This window comes from Felis catus, chromosome F1, assembly GCF_018350175.1.
Source record: "Felis catus isolate Fca126 chromosome F1, F.catus_Fca126_mat1.0, whole genome shotgun sequence".
In the NCBI taxonomy this organism is placed as follows: domain Eukaryota; kingdom Metazoa; phylum Chordata; class Mammalia; order Carnivora; family Felidae; genus Felis; species Felis catus.
In genome coordinates this window covers 5,092,292-5,113,130 of record NC_058384.1, presented here as the reverse complement: position 1 = coordinate 5,113,130, position 20,839 = coordinate 5,092,292, and the positions used below count along the sequence as shown (strand labels likewise).

The window sequence follows — 20,839 nt, the reverse complement described above, 5'->3', positions numbered from 1 at the left end:
ACTTATTCTCACTCTTGGACTGCGGCCAGCGTAGCAGATAGTGGGCTCGTCAAATTTAGCGGCCTCCCATGCTCAGAAAAGTTTCCTTGTAGTAAGAGTGTAAGTAATGGCATCTCGAGAAACAGAATCTCTCCCAGTTGGGTCAGAAAACTTGCCTTAAAAACAAGTAACAACTGCATCACTGTATCCTGTTAAAAATGAGGAAATACTTCCTGGTTTCTAAAGTTAGGTGCTACTGTAAGCCTTAAAACACTAATGGACCGTAGGACTTTGCGGATTGCTATTTTAAAAACGCACTCACCACCTGACCATGTTCTTCGATTTCTTAGAACAGGTAGGATCTCTCCAAAAGTGAAGATTGTTTTTAAGTGCTCTAATTTTTCTGGAAGTATGCAGTTTCTTTTAAATGGAATTTAAATACACACAGGGCATGCACAAACATTTTCAGAACTTGTTTGGTACAAACAAAAAACTACAGGATCACACACATATTATTACATTAATATGAATAAGTAATTTACAATTCAACCAGCTGTCATGTAAAAAGGCAAAACAGAAACAAAAACAAGGCACCCAACCAAGTCTACAGCATTTATTCATTCAGGGGAAAAAAACTCCCTTTTGGAATGGAAGCAATGGAATTATTTATTTTTTGGCTCAATAAATAGCCAACAGGACTTTTCAGGAAAATCTCTTAAATAATTTGACAAAACACAAGCTAGGGGGTCCCTTCCTGGTTAAGAGACGGTAAGTCTGAACACAGACCAGCAGACGGGATTCTGGTTAATGGTCCTAGAACTGGATTATGGTGGTGAGCCAGAGAAACAGAACGAGGTCAAGATATCCTGAAACTTTATTCTGGGGTGTCCCACTTTTCACAGGTAAGTGGGGAGCGCATGCTCCGTCCAGGTCACACGAGGGAGCACCCTTCCCTCCTACGCCCACCTTTCCCGTGGCCGTCCTCACCAGGGGCAGGGCGCACGGGCTATGTGGTCTCCCAAATGCCACACCTCCTAAGAATATTCTCATCATCTAGAGGCCGCCCAAGGCAGGATTTGAACACTAATGAGGAAAGGTTGTTGGAAAGGAAAATGCTGTTTACGAACATCTGTCCACTACAGACACAACTCAAAAGCTGAATCCAGTCTGTTATTCAAAGTGACCAGTCACTCACTTTTTAAGAGGCAGCACTGTATCTGCATGGGGGGGGGGGGGGGGGGGGGACTGAGGAGTACTGATCCAACCGGACCTTTAATAAGCTGTGTGCACAGGCCACTCCTGTTCTCAGCTTCGGTTTACAAACGGAGGCAATGTATAAAATCGGGCAATCGGATTAAGTTAACTCAGTTCCCACCTTGCCCTCCCATTCTATGATTACATCTTACCCTGAGTGAGAGAAACCTCTCGGCTGGCAAAAATTTCCAAGGCCTTCACCAGTTACAAGGTTAGTTCACTTTCACAGCAGAGTAACTGCATAAATTGAAGACCTGGGTAAAAACAAAGTTGTGACATACTTACTTGGATTGACTCTGAAAATATCGTTTAGTAAAGTTTACATGATAATGCCTTCTATTTCCTTCCTCAGTTACGGAGGTTAGGGATCACACTCCTTGCTGGACCAGAACACACTCCAGGCCCCTCCCCTGTGGCTCCCGGACACCTTCCCTGAGGCCTCCCGACAGACCTCTAGGTCCCACCGCTAGTCTCCAACCCCGTCCACTCACGCTCCGCATTCCGACCTCAGGCTCCCACCGGGTGAGCGCTGTGCCAAGCCTGTCTCCAGCGCACCTCCGGCCACGGAGACCTGAACTCAGGCCTCTGCTTGAGCTCTCCCACTCTGGCCACAGGCAGAGCCCAAGTCCCTTGTCGGCAACTCCAGTCAGCTCTTCTCTTTACGTTCCCAACCCGCGTGCCTGGCAAGGGCGGTCCCGTGTCTGTTAAACAGTGCTCCAGGTCCCTGCTCCCCCCCACCCACTCGCCACGGGACTGGAAGGGCAACCTACCTTCCGTGACAGCGGGAACCTCCAGGTGAATCTCGGCTTTCACTGTTCCATTAATTCCAAAACTTCACACTAGGTGATCTAGCAGTAGATACCAGCTAAATAGCTGATTAAAATAGAATTGCGGCCATTAGTAGTTTTAAAAACGCTTTGTGGCTTATCTATAAATGCTTCCTTAAATCTGTCTGGTGCTCTATGCATTTCCCCCTTCCCTCACCCCTCCCTCGACTACTTGGCTTTTCCATCACAGTAAAAGGACCTCAGGGAATTTAACATTAACTAGAAGCTTTTCTTTGGACTTGTGATTTATAATGACCAAGTTTGGCAACAAAAAATTTTAACTATTCCTAGTACCATTATTTGATGTGCAAGCATCTTTTTAGTCTACGTACCTCTACTCCATCGCTGGTTTCCCTTTGCTTCGATTATATAATGCGAGGAGGTCTATATAATAAATTCAGGACTCCTGTTTATGCACTTTTCAGCAAAGAGCTAGGGATCAAATGGGGTTGGAATCCTTCTATTCCTAGATAAAAATCTGTAGCGGATGGGGGTCAAGACACCCCTTTGAAAGTCATGTTAATATACGTACTACAGTTTGGGTAAACAGAAAGTCTTAATGAGTAGAAAAAAATAAAGCGAGTGCTAAACTTCTGATTTTTAATGGTCCTCTATAATAATAGTTTTTGGAAGCATCTTAAAATATGGTCCAGTGGTCATCCAATGAGGACAACAGAATATACCAATACCCCAATGCTGGCGTCTCACGCGGCCGATTTTATGCAGGAAGCTCCACCTTTTTTCTCTTAAAATACGAAGCTTTAGGGACAAAGCTTATTACAAAGGTCTTCCTCAAGGTATTACATGTTGAAGCTTGTAACGTTGAAGCTTGTAACTCCTACTTCAAGTAGGAGTCTTCAACAGCTATGCTTGCCTTACTCTTCATTTTCTAGAGTAAAGGTTTTTTTCCAAGTATTTCTATCTTGACAAAACCAGCAGTGACTACATTAACACGAGCAGGCACTAATGTAAAAAGCCTTCGGTTGTTCATTTTTGTGAACAAATGGTATCTGTTCCACTTTCCTAGGAATAACATCCGTTAAGTTCCATATGCCATAAACTTATGGTAGGACCTCCCCTTAGGAAACCAAAGTCAACAACCTGTATACACGGGGTTTCTTAATGGAGCAGTTTCCACGGAAGTGTTTCTTCCCTTTGGACTGTGAGGACAAGTCCTATGAAATGAAAGCTATGCTTTGCTATCTGAACTCAAAGCTTATTTCTGAAACAAACCTTTTTCTCGTAACGTTTTTCTTCCTCAAGTGAACAAAATCGGATTTTTACTCTTTAGTCTGAAACAGAGCAGTCTGCTCTTTCAGAAGCCATCAGATTTTAGGTGACACCGTAGAGCTCTAGTTCATTGAGCAAATCCCGATAGCTACGTCTCAACGCTATACTGTATTACCCAATACATTTCCCTCTAAGCTTCTTATCAAGCCTTTAAAGGACTTCAGGGCGGTGAGAAATTACATGCTCTGGACTGGCACAAGCAGAGCTCACACTGAGCCTCTTTATTCCTTCTGTCTTCACAATTTAAATTTACTTCCTAGTTGATTTTTCCATTTTGATATGGAGTCCCATCTCATTATCCAAAAGGATCTCAATCTACTTTCCAAATGTTTATAAACTAATAAAGAGTAAGCATGTACGCATTTAGCACAGATGCAGAAAGATCTGGGGAAAACATGGACACAGGTATCCTGGACAGTTTTCTGCATTAAAGCATTTTCCGTAATCTCTACAAGTGAGAATTAAAAAGAGTGTCTTCCAAAAAGTTACAACAGAAGGAATTTGAACCATTAGACTAAGGATCTAACCTTTTAAGGGCTCGGTTCTATTTGCATACCCAGTCTTAATCCCATGCAAGGACCACCACTCGCGGGCACACCAATACTTCATACTTGGGGGTGCGAAGGACAGAGGAGAAAACCTGGTTTTCCAGTTTATAGAATCTAGCCAATCAGGGTTACCAATGTCTCCCAATCCCCTACTTTTAAATAAGAGAGTTCTAATTAAGGTGATCCTAGAAGCCCAAAGAACAAGTATGAAATGTACAAGCAGCAATGAATTTGGAATACCTATTGGAATCACTGGAACACATTTAGTTGGGCCCTTTACTCTTCCACACAGGACATTCACATGGACAGACTAAGGAAAAGGAGATGAAATTTCAATCAGCATATATATTTTTTTTTTTTTGCTTTATTACTTAAAAAAAAAAAGATAGATAAACCTGGAACCTTTCGTTGTACTTGACCATGACGCTCCCACTCCCTTCAACTAGACCACTGAAATGTAAGGACACCTTCTATTACTAGCTACCTAAAAAAATTGCTAGTTGCCATTCTAGTAAAAGCCCCGCTCCTTCTTCTGAAGTACCGATTCTCCTTCACCTCTCTGTAAGCCTTAACACTTCAAAACGTTTCCGTCACAGGTTGGCCGACCATACTGGCCATCTCGCTGTTCTTGGCCCTTTAATTTTTTTTTCGTTGACCCTAACGTGTTGAGTATGCTTCTCAGGTGCTTGGCAAGTGCAGAAAATTTCACTGCACAAAGTGGATTTTACTTCCGGTGAGCGCCTGGACTGTTAAAGGACTGGCAGGGAAGAGCATGCCATAAACAACAGTTCAGTGTTTATTTAGACGGGTTGGCTCTCTGGCCTATGCAGTCAGACCTGCGCATGCTCCAGAGAACGTGCTCCGCCACTGGGACGGCAACGCCACTGGCGGTGCAGCCAAACGAAGCGAATCTTCCCCAAAGACATTTCTCTATTTACCTAGACTGTCGTTACAGCCTCGCTTTCAACTATACACTGTAGTTTCTCATACCCACCCATCCAGCTTTAAAACCAACCCCCCCCCCCCGGTTCCTTGTCAAGATGCAAGTATACGTTGAATCCTGGCACGAAAAGGGAGAAAAAATTGTAATATTCCTAGGCAATAATTAAAGTTAAGTACAAACTGAAACACACAGTTAAGGTCCTTGTCCCAATAACCTCCCTAACCAAGTAGCGCCTGTCGATGATCTGTTCCCCTGCAAGTAACTGCTCTACAATCGCAACTGAATGCCCCAGGAGCTACACAATGCCAAGAAATTGTAGTTATTCCGGTTTCCATGTGGACGGCACAACCTAACTTCACAAAATACACAGGTGTTAACATTTTTAAAATAACTCCGGTTAACATTAGGACTATAGTTTTTACAATCTACTGAGCCTTACAGACTAAATTAAGTTCCTTGGACCAACTCATCAGACGCACTCAATCGCCTGTAATTTTAGTCAACTGGTTAGGATGTGACGTCTGTCACTTAATGTACGCGCATGCTGTTGGCCTTCTCCTACGGATCTTAAGTGCTCGTATGGGGTCTCCAGCAGCATGCGTGTTGAAATCGACTAAGTATAACCACCAAATAAAGTAGCGTACGTTTTAAGCAAAAACAACAATTGGCTATTAAGTAGGTGATTTCAACTATTCAATGTCACATATACAGGATTTAAACTTCGGGGTATTAAGGGACTTGGGGATCCTGGTTTTTCTTTTTGTCCACCCCAACGCACTCAAGAGATATACACTGTGTCAATCAGCACGCCTTTAGATCACTTCCATCACAATTCTAAAGGGTTTACCTTAGATAGCAAGGTGAGTAAAAAAGAGGAGGAAGGCTAAGGTCACTCGCTTCAACACGAGCTAGCCACCATCAAGTATTTTTAGTATTTGTCTATCACGTACCTGCAGTGCTGGCACCAGGGTATAAAATACACTGGGCCTCAGAGGAACCTCAAGAAAAACTCAACCACTAACCTGGCTACACATACGACCCCCAAGTGTTTTTACTGCAGACTTGAAGAAAAGGGCCGAAAATTCAAACTTAAATCCAAACAGAAGGCTCCGCGTAGCAGAAGGGCATTATGGTTTTAGGGAAGTTTATGAAATTAACCATTCGAGTTTGAAGAGGCCGGTTGAACGGGACTAAAACTATTCAGACAGCTAACGCAGTCAGTCTAAATACCAATTTACCGTCCCCTTTAACGCCCCGGGCGTAACCATCGTGACCTATTGCCAAGGCCCTTAACGCTACGTATCTTTGCTCTTTACCATTACTGAAACGTTACACCATTTCTCAGAGCCCCAGAAACACCGACGACAAAGTTTAGACTCAAACCATTTTAAATACTTAGGTACGCATGGCTTTAGAAAAGAATGCTGTACTCCTCTTTCCGGAGTAGTTCAAGGAATATTCTGGGGGGTGGGAGTGGCCAATTCTCTGCTACATCCACCCACTTTTAAAAAAGACATTTTATACTTACGCGTACAAAGGGAGTCGTGGAAACGGTTTTTAAGGTTACATTACCAGACACTAAGACTTGGGCTATGAAAGACAGGTTTATGCCTTCCTTAGTAGCTTATTCTGGTTTTGGCTTTTTAAGTACCAGATATATTCCCACAGACCTATAATCAGTTTTTTGTAGGTGACTGAAGTCTACCCCAAGCTTAAAAAAGGTATGGGAATACTTCGTTTTTATTTGTGCGACGGGACCTATTATGAAAACGGCCCTAAGGACAAACAGCCAATTTATATTAAGCGCACAGAAAAACACATTCATTCCCACAACTGATGCAAGCATTGGATACAGAACACATTATCTCCATGAATGTAAGTTCTCCCGAAGGTGGAAAACATACTTAAGTATTACTTCTCCCAGAAAAATTTTAAGTACTTTGTCAAGGCAAGTAGTCTTTAGGAAGCTTTGATACCTTGTCAGTGCTCAGGACATGGTCCTCATTTTCAGACAGAATCTACCCTGGGCAAGTGTGAGCTTCGGGTTTTGTGGATTTAATGAGGCTTCCTTTGGTCAGATTGACTTCACTCATGCTGCATTCTAAGATTTCCATCTTACTGTCTGGCCAGGAAGGGGCCACAAGTCAGTCCTGACCTCCTAGGTCCGAGCCAGAGACCTCCACGTCAAAGGCCAAACAGGAGCCACAAGACAGAACCTACCGGCAGCAAAGCAAATGCTCTACAGGACAGGAGCTGTTACTTCCTTTCTTACAGTGATCTGCCGTCTTTCCTGATTAACCTGTTCCTGCGCTTCTCACACCGCCGGAGCTCACCAATCTGATCCAACACCTCACTCAGGAGGACAGGACCACCTGCAAAACTCTCTAGGGTAAGTACCACTGAACCAACAGCAATCTCACCGGTGGAGCGGAGACATTTGTTCCCAACTAGGTCTTGAGTTTCTTCGGTTTTGCTCGCCACAGAGGGACGGGCTAGAGGAGGGGCAAGCAGGAGGCCAAGTTTCTCGTTTACAGACCCTACTCCGCCAAATGGCGTTTCTTCTTTTCCGCCCTTTTGCTTGCTATCTGATACGCTCCCCCTTCCCAGTTCCTTAAACACGAAGATTATTCCTTTCCAGGCATATTTAGTTCTAATCTTGAAGAGACCAGTGCTGGAAATTTTAACATATTCCTGGACAGTGTTTTTATCTATTCCACTGGTCTTCCCAAACTTCTCTGGACTACCCAAGGGAGAACAGTCTACCCAACAGTATTATTTGGCCATTACTCCCCCACCATGATTCACGTTAGAGTATGAACTCCTCGGGAAGCAGTTTTCAACTAGAAGGTAGATCCAAGATGTTTCAAACGTACCCAGAACGCTGATTAGCAGCAAAGCTGAAAACAAATTTTTCCCCTGGGTAGGTCTACTATGCAATCCTCGTAATTACAATGTGTACTGATATAATAGTTAATGCCAGTGGTTGCCAGCACTAAAGCTAACTGCTAAAAAAACCAAAAACCCTTGAGACGCTACCTTGTCCCGTTAAGTATTCTCACCGGAATTCCAGGATTAGCCTCCGCTCCCAAAATGTATCAACTGAAACCTACACCGCCAGCTAAAACTCCACTCCCGCTCTGCTTGTGGCAGAATTCCTAGGAGTATGAAGAAGTGAAAAATCTGATTGAAGATGGCTAAAACAAAAATCTAAGCAAACAGAAGAAAATACAGACAAACCTCAACTTACCAGAAGCAACCTAAAACACCAACAAAACGCTAGACTGAAGTCAAGTTTTAGTTCTACAGTTTGACTCCTGATTCCTCACTTCACATCAGTGAGGGTCCTTTAGAAGATTAAGTGTTCTGTGCAAACCCAATAGAATTACAATTAGGGGATCTAATGCGGTCACATAGCTACAGTTAAGTTAGCAGTGTTGTGTAGTCGTGAAATCAAGGACTGGCTTGTACGATGGCTTCTAAAAGCATCTGTTCCCAGAGTCTCACGTATCAGATATATGCGTATTAAGATATTCTCTTGAGGACAGCCGTTAGCATTTCGTAAAGATGGTAAACTGAGTGTTAACTTCTCCCAGCCAGTACACCTTTTCCCCTCGTTAAATGTTAAGTCGTCTGGGGGGGGAGGGGAAGGAAGGATTCGACTTTACTTCGTAATTAAAACTCAATTGTCAGTATACATTTAAGTTTTTAAAACCTAAATGTTCGAAGTACGGAGTACAGAATAAGCTGTCCAGAAAGCACACACTTAAATTTCCTCCTCTTGGGAGTTTTGTAAAGGGATTTTGAACCTTGATGGCGAGAATCCCAAAACGAGAGTAAAATGAATTCTTTTTATTGCAAACAAACGTCTAAATTAATTTCTCCACCCACTTTCTTTAGAGAGAAAAAGAAATCAGCAGGCTAAGGAGATACCCATTCAAGAACTGACATGATTAAAAATTAAGATATAAATGGGTGACTCACAATTTCATTAGCTTACAAAGATGGTGGAGTAAAGTACTACAAGCACACTAGTGATACAGTATTTTGTGGGAGAAGGGCATACAGACATAGCTAACTTCATATAGATCCCATTAGACAACTGGATTTACAACAAGTTTTTTTAATAAGAAATGGGCAAAGCCAGCTTTCTTTTCAGAATCAAAATGCAGAACAAATGGAAAAATTATGGTATTGAACCTTCACAAGTTTGAGCCTCCACAAATAATGCAACCAAAGTTTTACATTTTGAACAGCCCTTCTACGTACACTCCATCTTCTCTCTCTTGGTTCCAAGTTTTCTCTTCGTTCCCCATTAGGCCAATTCCGTTGTTATTTAAAAAAAAGAAAAAGAAAAAGACTTCCCAGTTATGGTCAGGAACTACGATGGAAGCTTCCCCCTCCGCCGCTCGGCAAACTACAGAGAGGATGGAGTGTTCTAGGAGCAGTACAGAGTCTCAGGTGATTCATGAGGACTGCGCGGTCCTCCCATGAATCTGGTTGCTAACATTTCTATTATATTGTGACAATGACTCCCGACTGTTATCTCTGTGAGAAATGGGGGGAGTAAATTCTTAATAAAAGACACCAGGTACAAAGCAACATTTTACTTTTGTTGTGATAAAAAAAAAAAAGTCACATTTTACAGATAAAATGTAGAACCCTGAAATACTGACACATTCTCTTATCGTGCACAATGCTGAGGTTCTCTTACGATTCACTTTAAAACTGCAATTAAAAATGTACAAAAAAGAAAAGAAAAAAAATCAACCCACAAAGCTTCTAAAAAAGGAACCCGCAGGCACTTCCTCTTGTGGAATGTTTAAAAAGTTAGCCTACTAAAGAAAACAGTCGACTTCTTGTGAAGGTTTTGGAGAAATATGTATCAGTTCGTTTTATTTGGGTATTCAATAATATCCTTGGTGATAATGCTGACTCCATGGCTTCTGACCCCAGAATTGCTGTAAGAGAAAATTTTTTTTTTAAAGAAAAAACATCAATAAGCCACTCAAACTGCTTTTAGGAAATGACAATCTAATTCAGAGTAATTGCTGGAAACAAATTTACACCTGTCATACCTCTGATTTCTATCAAACCAGATTTAGTTAGTATTAATATCCCATTATTACCAATAAACACATTACAAAAGAAAACACATCATGACTTGGTTAGTTTATACAATTAAAGCTAACAATAAAAAGAACCGTACGTATTAAAGAATATTACTTTATTAAAACAGTAAGTTACAGCCATCTCCACCTATATTCAAACCTCGCCCTGTAACGATTATAAAAACGCTCCAATCCCTGCACAAGGGTTTCAAGACTGACTCTTACGATGAACTTAAGGCACAATGAATGTACGTAGCACATAAGAAGTTACTTACACCCTGCTGCCACTGGTTGTAGCCCTGAGATTGGTTTTTGTAGCCACGATTGTTTCCTCGTCCTCTGAAGTTCTGGGGGGGGGAGGCAGGGAGAAAAAAAAAATCCTTGAAAACTCAAACTCCAGAGCACAGGTCTGTGCTGTACACAGGAGCCAGTAACACAGGACAGGCCTCGCCTCTAGCAACTCAACCCTGGGCGCCCTGTGCTGTTTGCTCTCGGTGTTTAATTTATTCATTTAAGACATCCTTGGACGTGCTGCGGGGTTCATGCACCTGAACACCAAACTTAGGCGGCCCTCGTTCTACCATCCCTGGTGTTCCTGCGCCACCGCACTCAGACCTAATGGCCTCACTGAGGCTGTGACATGACTTTATAACTTTCCCGACTCCATTATCCGAATCATTGGGGCGGGGGGGGGGGGGGGGGGGGGGCCTTACCTGGTTGTAGTTCCCTCTGTTGGGCATCCCGCCTCTGCTGTAGTTCCCTCTGTTCGAGTAACCGCCTCGGCTGGGGAACACGGGGCCGCGAGGGTACGGGTAGCCGATGCCGCCACTGCCGCCACCGCCGCCGCCTCGCTGCGGCATGTTGCCCCTCCTGTTGTAACCACCGCGATTCCCAGGAGCTGCAGACAAGACACGTTGGCTTTAGCAACCTTGCACTTCCTTTCCACAGGACCCTACTCTTGCGGACTGGTCCTCTACTGTAGAGAAAAGTAACTTCTAAAACCAACAGGGGCGCCTGTCTGGCTCGGTCGGGTAGGCATCGGACTCGATTTTGGCTCAGGCCCTGACCGCAAGATCTGTGGGATCGAGCCCTGCGTCAGGCTCTGTGCCGACAGCGCGGAGCCTCCTTAGGATTCTCTCCCCCCCACCCCCCCCCGCCCCTGCCGCGATCACACACTCTCTCAAAATAACGTTTAAAGAAAAAGACACGACGTTTAACACCTAACAAGGCATGCTTAGGATCACATCACGGCATTTGAAGCTAGTTACTAGGGCGGAAGAGTCCAGGGAAGTCAACTGTCCTGCGTTAAATTCAGTTGACCACCACCCAGCCCCCAAACTTAGAAGATGGTCATTGCTCGTTCCAACCTCCAGCCAAGTGAAACTCAAAAGCAAACTCGCCTCCTCCTCTGAAACTCCCGCCGCGCATGTTGAACCCGCCACGTCCTCTGTGGCCGCCGCCTCTGTTGAACTGGTTCTTGCCACTCTTATTTTTGTTGCTCTTCTTGGAGCCGGTGTTCTGTTTCTTTTCCGGCGGCAGCGCCTTTTTGCTCTCCTCCTTATACTGCTCCAGAAGTTTTTGGGCTTCCTCCTTCTGCAGCTCAACATAGGTGATTTCATCAAAGCACTCGGCCACCTCCGGCAGCGTGAAGTTTCCTACAAGGAATAGGGTCAGATTAGCCCCAGACCACAGTCCTAAAGCCTGCTTTCATCCTTTCAAACCACGCTATGCCATCTGCTCGGTGTACGTGCGTTTCCCTAAAGAGAGAAATAAACCCCCCACACACACTCCCCTAACAAAGAGCGAAGGTAACTCAGGAACCGGCATCACCGGCAAACGTTCACGCGAGTTTGCAGGTACAGATCTCGGCAGCTTTAACGTTAATAGAATTAAATTCATACCTTTCATTTTGAGGACAGCGTGTTCTGGTAGGTCTTTCCCCTCTACTTCAGCTTTCTTCTGTGTTCTTTGCTTATAGTCTTCATCTTTTGGGCAAACTACGACAGCTTTTCGCTGGAAGCCTGCGAACAGGCACATTTTTCTCCTCTGGGCAGCAGCAGACACGTTGGTCTTTAAAACAAAGTTCATAAACCCAAATGTTAGCTCCACGCCAAACCCAATCATCAGTTCCTTTTGTTAATAACCTCAAGGCTGCAGCTCACCTGATCCAGAATGAAATTTCGCTTCTTACGGGCAGCGATCTCAATAAACTTTCCGAGACACTGTGGAGCCCTCTGCAACAGCGTGTTCAGTTTTCCAGTATCAGCCATCTGTTTCTTAAAACCTGCCACCTGTTTTAAAAGTTCAACAGTTCCTTTGAACTTGTGAATAAAGCTCCATTTTTTTTTTAATATCAGCTTAGATCTACATGGAAACCAAACATTGCAAAGTTTAAATACTGCCTTTCCTTATCACTACAAAAAAGGTCATTTTATCATGTAAGCAAGATCCTCTGCTCTCCTAAGTTCAGCTACTAAATGTCGATAGTTCAAAGTTTCCTAGAAAAAATAAAGCGTCGTCCCTGGAAGGCACTTTGCCTTCCAGACAGAAGTAGTTTACATCCTTCTATAGTTTAAGTAACCAATGGAACTTCGCCCAAGCTCCTATCTCTAAAACACCAACGCAAAATGGATAAAGACAACAGGCAAAAAAGTTTTAATGCCTTCTGGTCTTTTTAAAGTGCTGAGATCACACCCTCAGTATTTTTCTTACCATCATTTTATCCATTATGGTGTTTGTTCCGAGAATGTTGTATTTACCAGGATTTTCTGCCGCATGTTTAGTAACCCAGGTGGTTTTCCCAGCTCCAGGCAAGCCAATCATCATAACAACCTACCATGGAAAAAAAATGTTTCACTTAGTAGAGCCATCTAAAAATTCCTGAAGCTATTTTGTGAAGTGCACAAAAACCCAGTTTCAATTTGTAAATTTTCATTGCCCTAAAACAAGGGAATTTTTGGAAAACTTAATATTCTACATCAAAAAACACAGCTACAGCTGATGCCAACAGCCGTGCCACAAAGCACATGAAACAGAACAATCATCCAGATCTTCTGAATGTCATTCTTGCCAAACAAAAGTAACCTTCAAATGCTTTTAAAAAAAATCCACTTACTTCACAATCTTTCTTCTCTTCAGGCCCCTTTGGTCCTCTAACTCGATCCTCTAAGGGGACATTCTGGATAAAAGTATAATCTTCTGGTATTGGAAAATATGGCTTTTCCTTCTGACCAAAATTAAATTCAACTGCACAGTTGTGGCAGAGAACATGCGGGAAGAGTGGCCTTCCAGCAAGAATTTCCTTACTGATTTTGAAGGCAATGCCAAGATCTTGCCCGTTCTTTGCATAGGAGAGTTCTACTTCATCGCTTTCAAAGTTCTGTTAAATAGGGAAAAAAATTAAGATTTTAACCTCCTTCCTTTAAACTTGCTTTAAAAAAACCCTCAAAATTCAAGATGAGTGAAGCTTACCCTCTGGAAAACAGATTTAGGTTAAACATGAGGAGCTTTAGAATAGTTATAAACAATGAGACACACACATCTAGAAGCAGAACCAATACTGCCTTCAGTAAAATACACTAGATTTTTCAGGTCCAGTTCACGTTAAGTAGTTTTTAGTCAAGATGGGTTAGTAACGAAGGCCAATGTTGATAAACCTTTTTTTAAAAAAAATCCCCAGCTAGTAATTGCTCACTTATATAGAGAAACTTAGTTGACTTACAGCAAAACATGTTATCACATCATTTTCATCAAATTTCTCTCCATAATCTTCTGTCTCACAGTTGCAGGTTTTTATTCCTTTAAGAGAATACCCATAAGAGAATTCTTCTTCACCTAAGAAAATAATGAACTTTCGTGAAATCGATTGTTCAAAACAGTCCCATGACCCACATATTTTAACATTCAGGATAGAGGACAACAATATAAATGAGTACCTAACCTAACATTCTTCCACTCATGCTGTATCTAAAACATAGACAAGTAATGAGAGCTACAAGGCTTATATAACTATTTGAAAAACTGCAGACCACAGGATAATGCTTTTCCTAACCACTGGTCATAAAACAAGTAACCATCCTACTATACATGCTAATAGCATTCATCTCTAAAATACTAATAAAATAGATTAAAAACAAACAAGACAGAATTAGAATACTTCTAGTCTCACTACTGAAATCAGACCCTGAACACTCATGAGGACAGTACTCTAATGGAAACTTTACCAAGCAACATTCCACTTGTGGTTAGTGACCAGCCAATCCGAACTTCATGTATGTCAATATCTTTTGTATATAAATGCCTTACTGGGATCTTCTCTGTAACCTGAAAGTCAAATCATAAATGATTACAATGAAGATAAACCCTTGAACTCTAGCTTCATTTCATCTGGACCATGGGCTAATTCTTCTCTGGCTACTAATACAAAGACACTCATTCTACCCTGTCATCTCCCCCCTCCCCCATAAGAACTTTACAAATTGACAGAACTTATAACTTGGAATTGAAAAGGTTGAAGTTAAGTACTTGGTTGGATCACATTTAAAAGAACAGATAATGTTTAAAAATTACATATTCCTGACTCGAAACCCGATGAAAGTATACGCTCAACATGCTTTGCTCTGGGACAAAACGAGAAACCCAACAGTTATTCTTAAACCCTTGGTGGGCCTTTCAAGTGCCTGATAAAAAAGGAGCACCCTAAAGAAAAACAGACTGGCTCAATAACAAATTCTGATTGTAACAAATATGGTTAACGGTTATAAAACAAAGGTCTTCCAAGCCCCTCTTCCAGTCCACAGAAATTTCCAAAGAAAGAAGCCCCACTGACACTGAATAGTGTCCAGCAACTGGAAATTCACTTGTTTAAAAAAAAAAACAAAAAACCAAAGTCACAAAACTACATTTACCTTCATCTCAAAACAGACTTTGCCTTTGGACACACCATAAGATGCCCTTCCTCCGGCCCAAAGAAAAGCAAAACTCTCCATAGTAAGGGAAGAAGCACTGAGGCGGTCTCTTGATATTTTAAAATGTAGATCACAATTATCTGTAATTATATCAAATACCATATTATTTCTTTTGACATCCAACGTGAATACAGCTGCTACGTAGGCAAAACCTGGTGATTACATTCTTGCGTATTTCCTAATGCTTCACGGACACTGCTTCTACAAACCATGCTGCTGTTCTGACCTTCCGTTTAAGCCCCACCCCCACACCAAGTCACTCTCACCAAATTACCAACTAAAGCGTAAACAGCCTCCAAAACTAAAACAGCCAGGTTTAACGTGTATTTTAAGTATATAAAATAATCAAGACAATGGGACATGGATACATACCTGCTCTGCTCTTTACCTTGATTTAGAGGCAAGCAGTAGAGGATAGCAGGAAATCAAAGTGAAGTATGCCAGAACCAGGGAGAATTTACCCGTGCCACAATAAAACTGAAGGTAGGCCATGATATTTTAAAATACAGGAATATGAGCCGTTGATCCTGCACTTTGTCACTTTAAAACACCAGGGGCTCTAGATCCTAAATTCTTTCAAAAACTTGTGAAGGCAGCCTCAACCCTACAAAGTGCAAACCTGGTTGTCTAACACTGTTCATATTACAGCATTTTAAGGTCCCTTTTCCCCAGGCTTGCCGGTTAGTCAATAACAATGGGGGATTATCCACTTCCCGGATTACTCAAATCCAAAAGGTCTTTAACTTAGCTACCTTTGGGTCACTGGCTCATTTCGTATGCACCTTCTTGGAGTTCCCCCCGTGAGAGCTAAAGTTAAAAAACTGTTTTCTTCAACAGTTTTTATTGATGAGAGGAAATTAAGCCTAGTTTGGAATTCTCCTTAAATAAGCTTTGCTCTCAAAAAGATTCCTGATCGCTGATAGAATTTTTGGCTCAAACTGTGCTTGTACCCAATGTAAGTAACAAATTAAGGAGCTGATATTCCTCAGTAATGAATTAAAAGCCTACTCTGATAGTAGCGTTACTTCTTGAATCACTGCTTCACTGTCCTACCCATGCCCGCCCAGTTTGTATTTAAGCAACCGAACTGTATTTAAAACTTCCAAAGAAACTACTTTTCCGTGTGTGTTTTCTCTTTTAAAAGACTCCCTTAGCTCAACTACCTGTAAAGGACATTTAGTAAGAAATCCAGGGTCAATGTTTACATCCTCACAAACCTGATTAAAATTAAATTCGTATTGGAAAACACGGGAATCTACACTTTAACTGCCTGGATCTACAGGGCAGGTTCACACCTTACCGCTTACTTTTCAAGCAATTGTTTCTACCTTTTGTTCTTTCTATCCAAGTGAAAGAATTGTGCATTCTGATCGAATGTTAAACCAACACAACGTTGTTGTTAAAAAAATAAAGTCACACACGTGACAGCCAAGGCCCATCTAGAGGTCTGCAATCCTCCTCATACTCAATTGCAACCCAACTTGGGTAAAGGAGCAGTATTTACAGCGCTGCCATTGACACCATTCGCTGCTGAAGAAAGCTAGTAGCCCCGTGATAGCCCACTGCTGCTGCCCCAGGTCTTTGGAAGAAATCAACTTATGTTAAAGCAGCAGCTACTGAACTGGAATTGAGAACAAAAGAGCAGTTATTGAAAAAGTAATATTACAATCTTTTAGAATAGGGAATACACTTGCGTGCTAATGGGAAAAGCCATTCATTACATATTTCACTAGCCCAAAGAGCTCCCTTGCTAGAATTCTACCCCAAAAAGGGAAATTATTGTAGGAGCCTGCAAGGACAAGTTACAGATAGTCTTACAAGTTTCCATTAGCTAACTGAAATTTAAAAAACTGGCATTAATTTTACATTCCTACAAATGAAAACTTTCGAGTCATATAAAAAAATATAACCAAATTGCCGAAGCCTGGAAAATTATCAATACGACACAACCGATGCTGTACTAAACATTTAGCTACCGAAATCTGAATACAAGCCATCACCACCTTCCTTTTAACAGAAACGGTTTAGGCTAAGTTTTATGCGTTTACGTTGAGTGCACTGCGTTGTTCTAACACTCTCGGACCCAAACCGCCACACTGAGAAACTAGGGGAGTAGACGGGAGAAACCGCTTCACTTACAAGTATCAAGACAAACCACTGTGTCATCGAAGTGCTCATCTTCCTCTTCAACAGGTGGCTGGGGAGATTTGGCTCTGAAAGACAGAATTGTCTCCTGATTCAGCTTGTCCTACCCAAGACCGAACGGGTAACGAGTAGAACTAGATGGGCATCCTCTACCTGCTATACTTGTTCTCTTCAATGTACTCAAAATATCCACGGCCATGATCTTCTCGAGGTCTTTTCACACCTCTCTTTTTATCTCCGCCTTTCTGCTCTGTTTTGCCGTCTCCTATAACACACAACACCTCCGCGTAAGGGGCCAAGCCGCGACACGGCGGAAAAGAAAAACCCCCTTCCTGTTCAAAGACGCAAAAAACTCGACTTTCCCGTTCTTTTCCGGGAGGGTTTTCAATCGACGAATCCAACGCGAACCCAAAGAACAATCAGCTCGGAACCGGGCTGCAGTTAGTGACGCAGTCCAAAACCATCGCTAATTTTGCCACTCTACGCGAAGATTCGAGAAAGCTCCTGCAGGCTAGCGCGGCACAGGCCCCGAGCCCACGTGTATCCCAAAGAGAGTTCAGGAAGGGGGGAGGGGCCGGCCCGGCCCGCGCGCCCTCCCCTCCCCTCCCCTCCCCCACCCGGGCCCGCGTTCCCCGCGGCCGCATTGTACTGATCTTCCGCCCCGCTCTCCCCGCCCGGCCCCTCCCGCCGGAAGTGACGTCACGCCGAGACCCTGCGCTCCTTGCACAATACCGCGGCCCAGCGCCGCCAAAGCGCGCCCGCCCCGGGCCCTCGGGCCTCTCCCCTCCCCCCGAGACATGTGCCCGCACCGCGCGCACGCAGCGCGGCGGCGCCACCGCGGGCCGACGGGGCTCCCGCCCGCCGCTCCTCCCCCCGCCAGCGGCAGCTGCAGCTTCCCCCCCCCCCACCCCCCACCCCCGGCTCGCCAGCCACATAATGGAGTCGCCGCCGCCACCGTCGCACGCCCCGAGCCCGAGGCCTCGCGGCCGGGCGGGATTCCCCGCGCCCCCTCCCCCCCTCCCCGCTACCCCCACGGCGGCCCCCGCCCGGGGCTCCCTCCCCCCGGCGGGGCTCCGGCAGGCCTGGGGCACGGTCCCCACCCCGCGCGGGCCTCCCGCCGCGCGCAACGTACAACGCAGCACTCACCCGCCGCCGGAGCCCCGGGGCGACCGCCGCCTCCGCCGCCTTCCGCCTTCTTCTTACCTCCCGCCTGCTGCTGGCCCTGCCTCGCCCCGGGCGGCGCCACCGTCACCGCGAACAGCGAGGTGGGGCCGCTGCTCTTCCCCGCGGCCTCCTTGGCGGCCCCGCGCTGCTGTGGGGGCTGTTGCTGCGGCGTCGCCGGCGGTTGAGGCTGCTGCTCCCCGTGCCCGTTCTCGTCGCCCGCGCCTTCCTCCTCGTCGCCGAGCTCATCTTCCCCTTCCTGGAAGCCCTGATCGTCGCCGTTCTCGTCTTCCGAGGCGGCCTCCTCCTCCTCCATCGGGCCCGAGTCGGCCGCCCCCGCGGCCCCGTTCTCCTCCCCTAGCTCCATCTGGTCGCCATCCAGCGCGGCGATCCCTTCCTCCTCCTCTTCCTCCTCCTCCTCCTCCTCGTCGCCGCCGGCCGCGGCCTCCTGCTCGAGGCCTGCTCCCGAGCGCCCGGCGGAATCCCCGCCCAGGTCTAGGCTGCCGTTCCCGGGCTCCATGGCGGGGCGGCCGCCGGCCTCCTCGTCGTCCAGCGCGGCCTGGAGTCGCTCCATGAGCTCGGCCTTGAGACCCTTGTCGGAAAGGCGCCGCTTCTTGAGCTCCTCTTTCAGCTCCGAGACCTTCAGCTTTTTTACATTAACAGGCGAGGAACTCATGGTGAGGGCCCCGATTCACCGCTAGGCGCTGGCTCAAACTCGGCTCCGCTCACTCGGCCACTGGTGGCGGCTGCTGCGGCTGCTCCTCGGCCCGGGCGGCGGCTGCGGCTGCGGCTGGAGGTGGGTTCGTGCTGCAGAGCGGACCCGCCTGGTGTCGAACGGCGCCAATTCCTTTCACCGAGTTCGCGAGGGAGACGCGGAGACTCGCCTGGCGCGAGCGAGCACGCAACGTCCTCTCGCAGGGGCGGCGCCGCGCACGTAATATAGGCGCCCCGCCCCCTGCGCCGCCGGGAGCGCCGCGCAGGAGGAGAGCCGGAGCGCGCCCGCGCCCCGCCCCGCCCCGCCCGTGCCTGCCTCCCCGCCCCCACGCCGAACCCGCCGAGAGCGCGGCGCAGGCCGCGCAGTGCGCTTCCAATTGGGGCCGAGCAAATGGAGGAAGAGGAAACCGCCTTTCGGTTAAACCGATCCTCTGCAGCCTCCGCTGGCTTTTCTAGTCCTCTGCCGGCGGTACTCGTCCCGCTCTTGGCCTTCCCAGCCCGGAGGCTGTGTGCGCGCACAGGCTCGCAGGCCTCGACCTGGCCTGTTCAGTCGAGCCCTCCACCTTTTCTTCCATCTTAGATCTGCCTTCGTATCTGTCTCCCCAGCTATTTGCTCGAAACTCCTTCAATCTCATTTCCGTGTCGGTTTGTACCACACGAATCGGCAGTTATCGGACGCGGGGGGCTTTCTTCCGCTTAGTGTTTGGTTTAATTTTTCCAAGCCCTGCCTGGCGCCCTGGGTTTTAAATTGAGGAAGGGCGAGGACAGAGCATCTCTATTGTCTCTTCCCCAAGCCCGGGTGCAGGGCTGGCTTCGGGAGCGGGAGCCTCCACTCCATGCTGCCAGCCTCCCCGGGCAGCTGTTCGCCCGGTGCTCAGAGCCTGAGAAGTTAAATAAGCCTCAGAATGGCGTTTCTGAGTCGGCTCTCCCTACCCAAACACACAGACCTCTGCAAAATTCAATTCCGTCCAACTCAGGACCTGGTCATCCAGTTATGACGTCCCAGCAGCCAACAATGAGGATGAGACCCAGCTAGATCATGCTCAACGATTCTACTCCTCATCCCGTACAAATACTCCTGATCGTGCTGAAACTCATAGGTTAATTATCAAGGCTCATGAAAAATAAAAAACGAGAAAAAGAAAACGAGACTATCCCTCCCGAAGACAATTCTGTTATTCTGGTGTATTTTAGAAGCTTCATTTTCCTCTTTGCGAAATAAAAGGTGTGTTATGTTCTTGCGGTTTGGGATAGGGGTGCCAGAATTTGGATTTGTGTTGGAAGGAACATCTTAAACCCCAGAAGATCTGCACAGTGACTGGCCAGTGGTCCACGATCTCGGAGGAGGTCAGTTACCCCCACTGTTTGGTGTTTGGCTGGCCCAGTAACGCTGCCCCAATGTTCATTTAAAATTGGAACACTGCGAACACTCCCCCATAGGCTAGTGTGATTTAACTGATTAATAAATTTCATTTTTAAAGTTTCTTCTCCATAGCTTTTAAGGAGCATGTGTTTTACCACGCAGTCGTTATCAAGATGAAATATTAACACTTGTGAAACGATCTGGATTGCAATTAACGGACTATGCACAGTGCTGGTAATTCTCAGCTTAAAGCTGGTGGAGGTGGAAGGTACCCAAAATAGGAACTTCCAAACCGTGCCAAAAACTCATTTAGCCTCTGCTTATAATGTCCTTGGAGCTTATAAACAACTCACAGACTGGAATTTGAGCTTTTCAAGTCCTTTGCCTGTGTTCAAAAACGGGAAGAGAGCTCCAGGGGGCTTCCGTGTCCACCAACTGGATAATTAGTCTCTTCAGGAATCAAAGTTAAATGTAGTCATTACAATGGTCCTTTAAGTTTATAAGTGTCCTTAGATACTCTTACATTTTTAAATATTCGTC

At 45.5% G+C, this 20,839-nt stretch overlaps 1 protein-coding gene across 6 annotated transcripts; it reads right to left on the bottom strand.

The window, feature by feature from the left end:
• Positions 1-577: 577 nt before the first annotated feature.
• Positions 578-19,140, bottom strand: HNRNPU (heterogeneous nuclear ribonucleoprotein U). 6 transcript variants are annotated; one of them, XR_006591963.1, is made up of 16 exons: positions 18,208-19,140; positions 17,215-17,326; positions 17,056-17,129; positions 14,857-14,996; positions 14,173-14,272; positions 13,671-13,783; positions 13,065-13,328; positions 12,662-12,781; positions 12,112-12,240; positions 11,851-12,019; positions 11,350-11,604; positions 10,663-10,847; positions 10,225-10,296; positions 2,393-4,208; positions 2,004-2,106; positions 578-1,487 (listed from the first exon to the last, which is right to left on the bottom strand). XR_006591963.1 is itself a non-coding variant. In XM_023247628.2 (14 exons), the coding sequence occupies exons 1-14, from the start codon at positions 18,896-18,898 to the stop codon at positions 9,746-9,748; spliced, it is 2,478 nt and encodes an 825-aa protein (XP_023103396.2). In that variant the 5' UTR covers positions 18,899-19,137; the 3' UTR covers positions 8,676-9,745. The 6 variants fall into 6 exon arrangements, 2 of the variants coding, with proteins under 2 accessions (XP_023103396.2, XP_023103397.2); XR_002739151.2 differs by having other exon boundaries at positions 4,139-4,208; positions 18,208-19,138; XR_002739149.2 differs by having other exon boundaries at positions 2,004-4,208.
• Positions 19,141-20,839: the final 1,699 nt, after the last annotated feature.

What these genes read in the sequence shown, in the direction of transcription:
- HNRNPU (XM_023247628.2), bottom strand. Translation starts at nt 18,898, where the DNA reads ATGAGTTCCTCGCCTGTTAATGTAAAAAAGCTGAAGGTCTCGGAGCTG. An exon ending in CACAAGTGGAATGTTGCTTG is followed by an intron (nt 13,784 to 14,172) that starts GTAAAGTTTCCA and finishes TTATTTTCTTAG; the next exon opens with GTGAAGAAGAATTCTCTTAT. An exon ending in CGCTGTCCTCAAAATGAAAG is followed by an intron (nt 11,605 to 11,850) that starts GTATGAATTTAA and finishes TATTCCTTGTAG; the next exon opens with GAAACTTCACGCTGCCGGAG.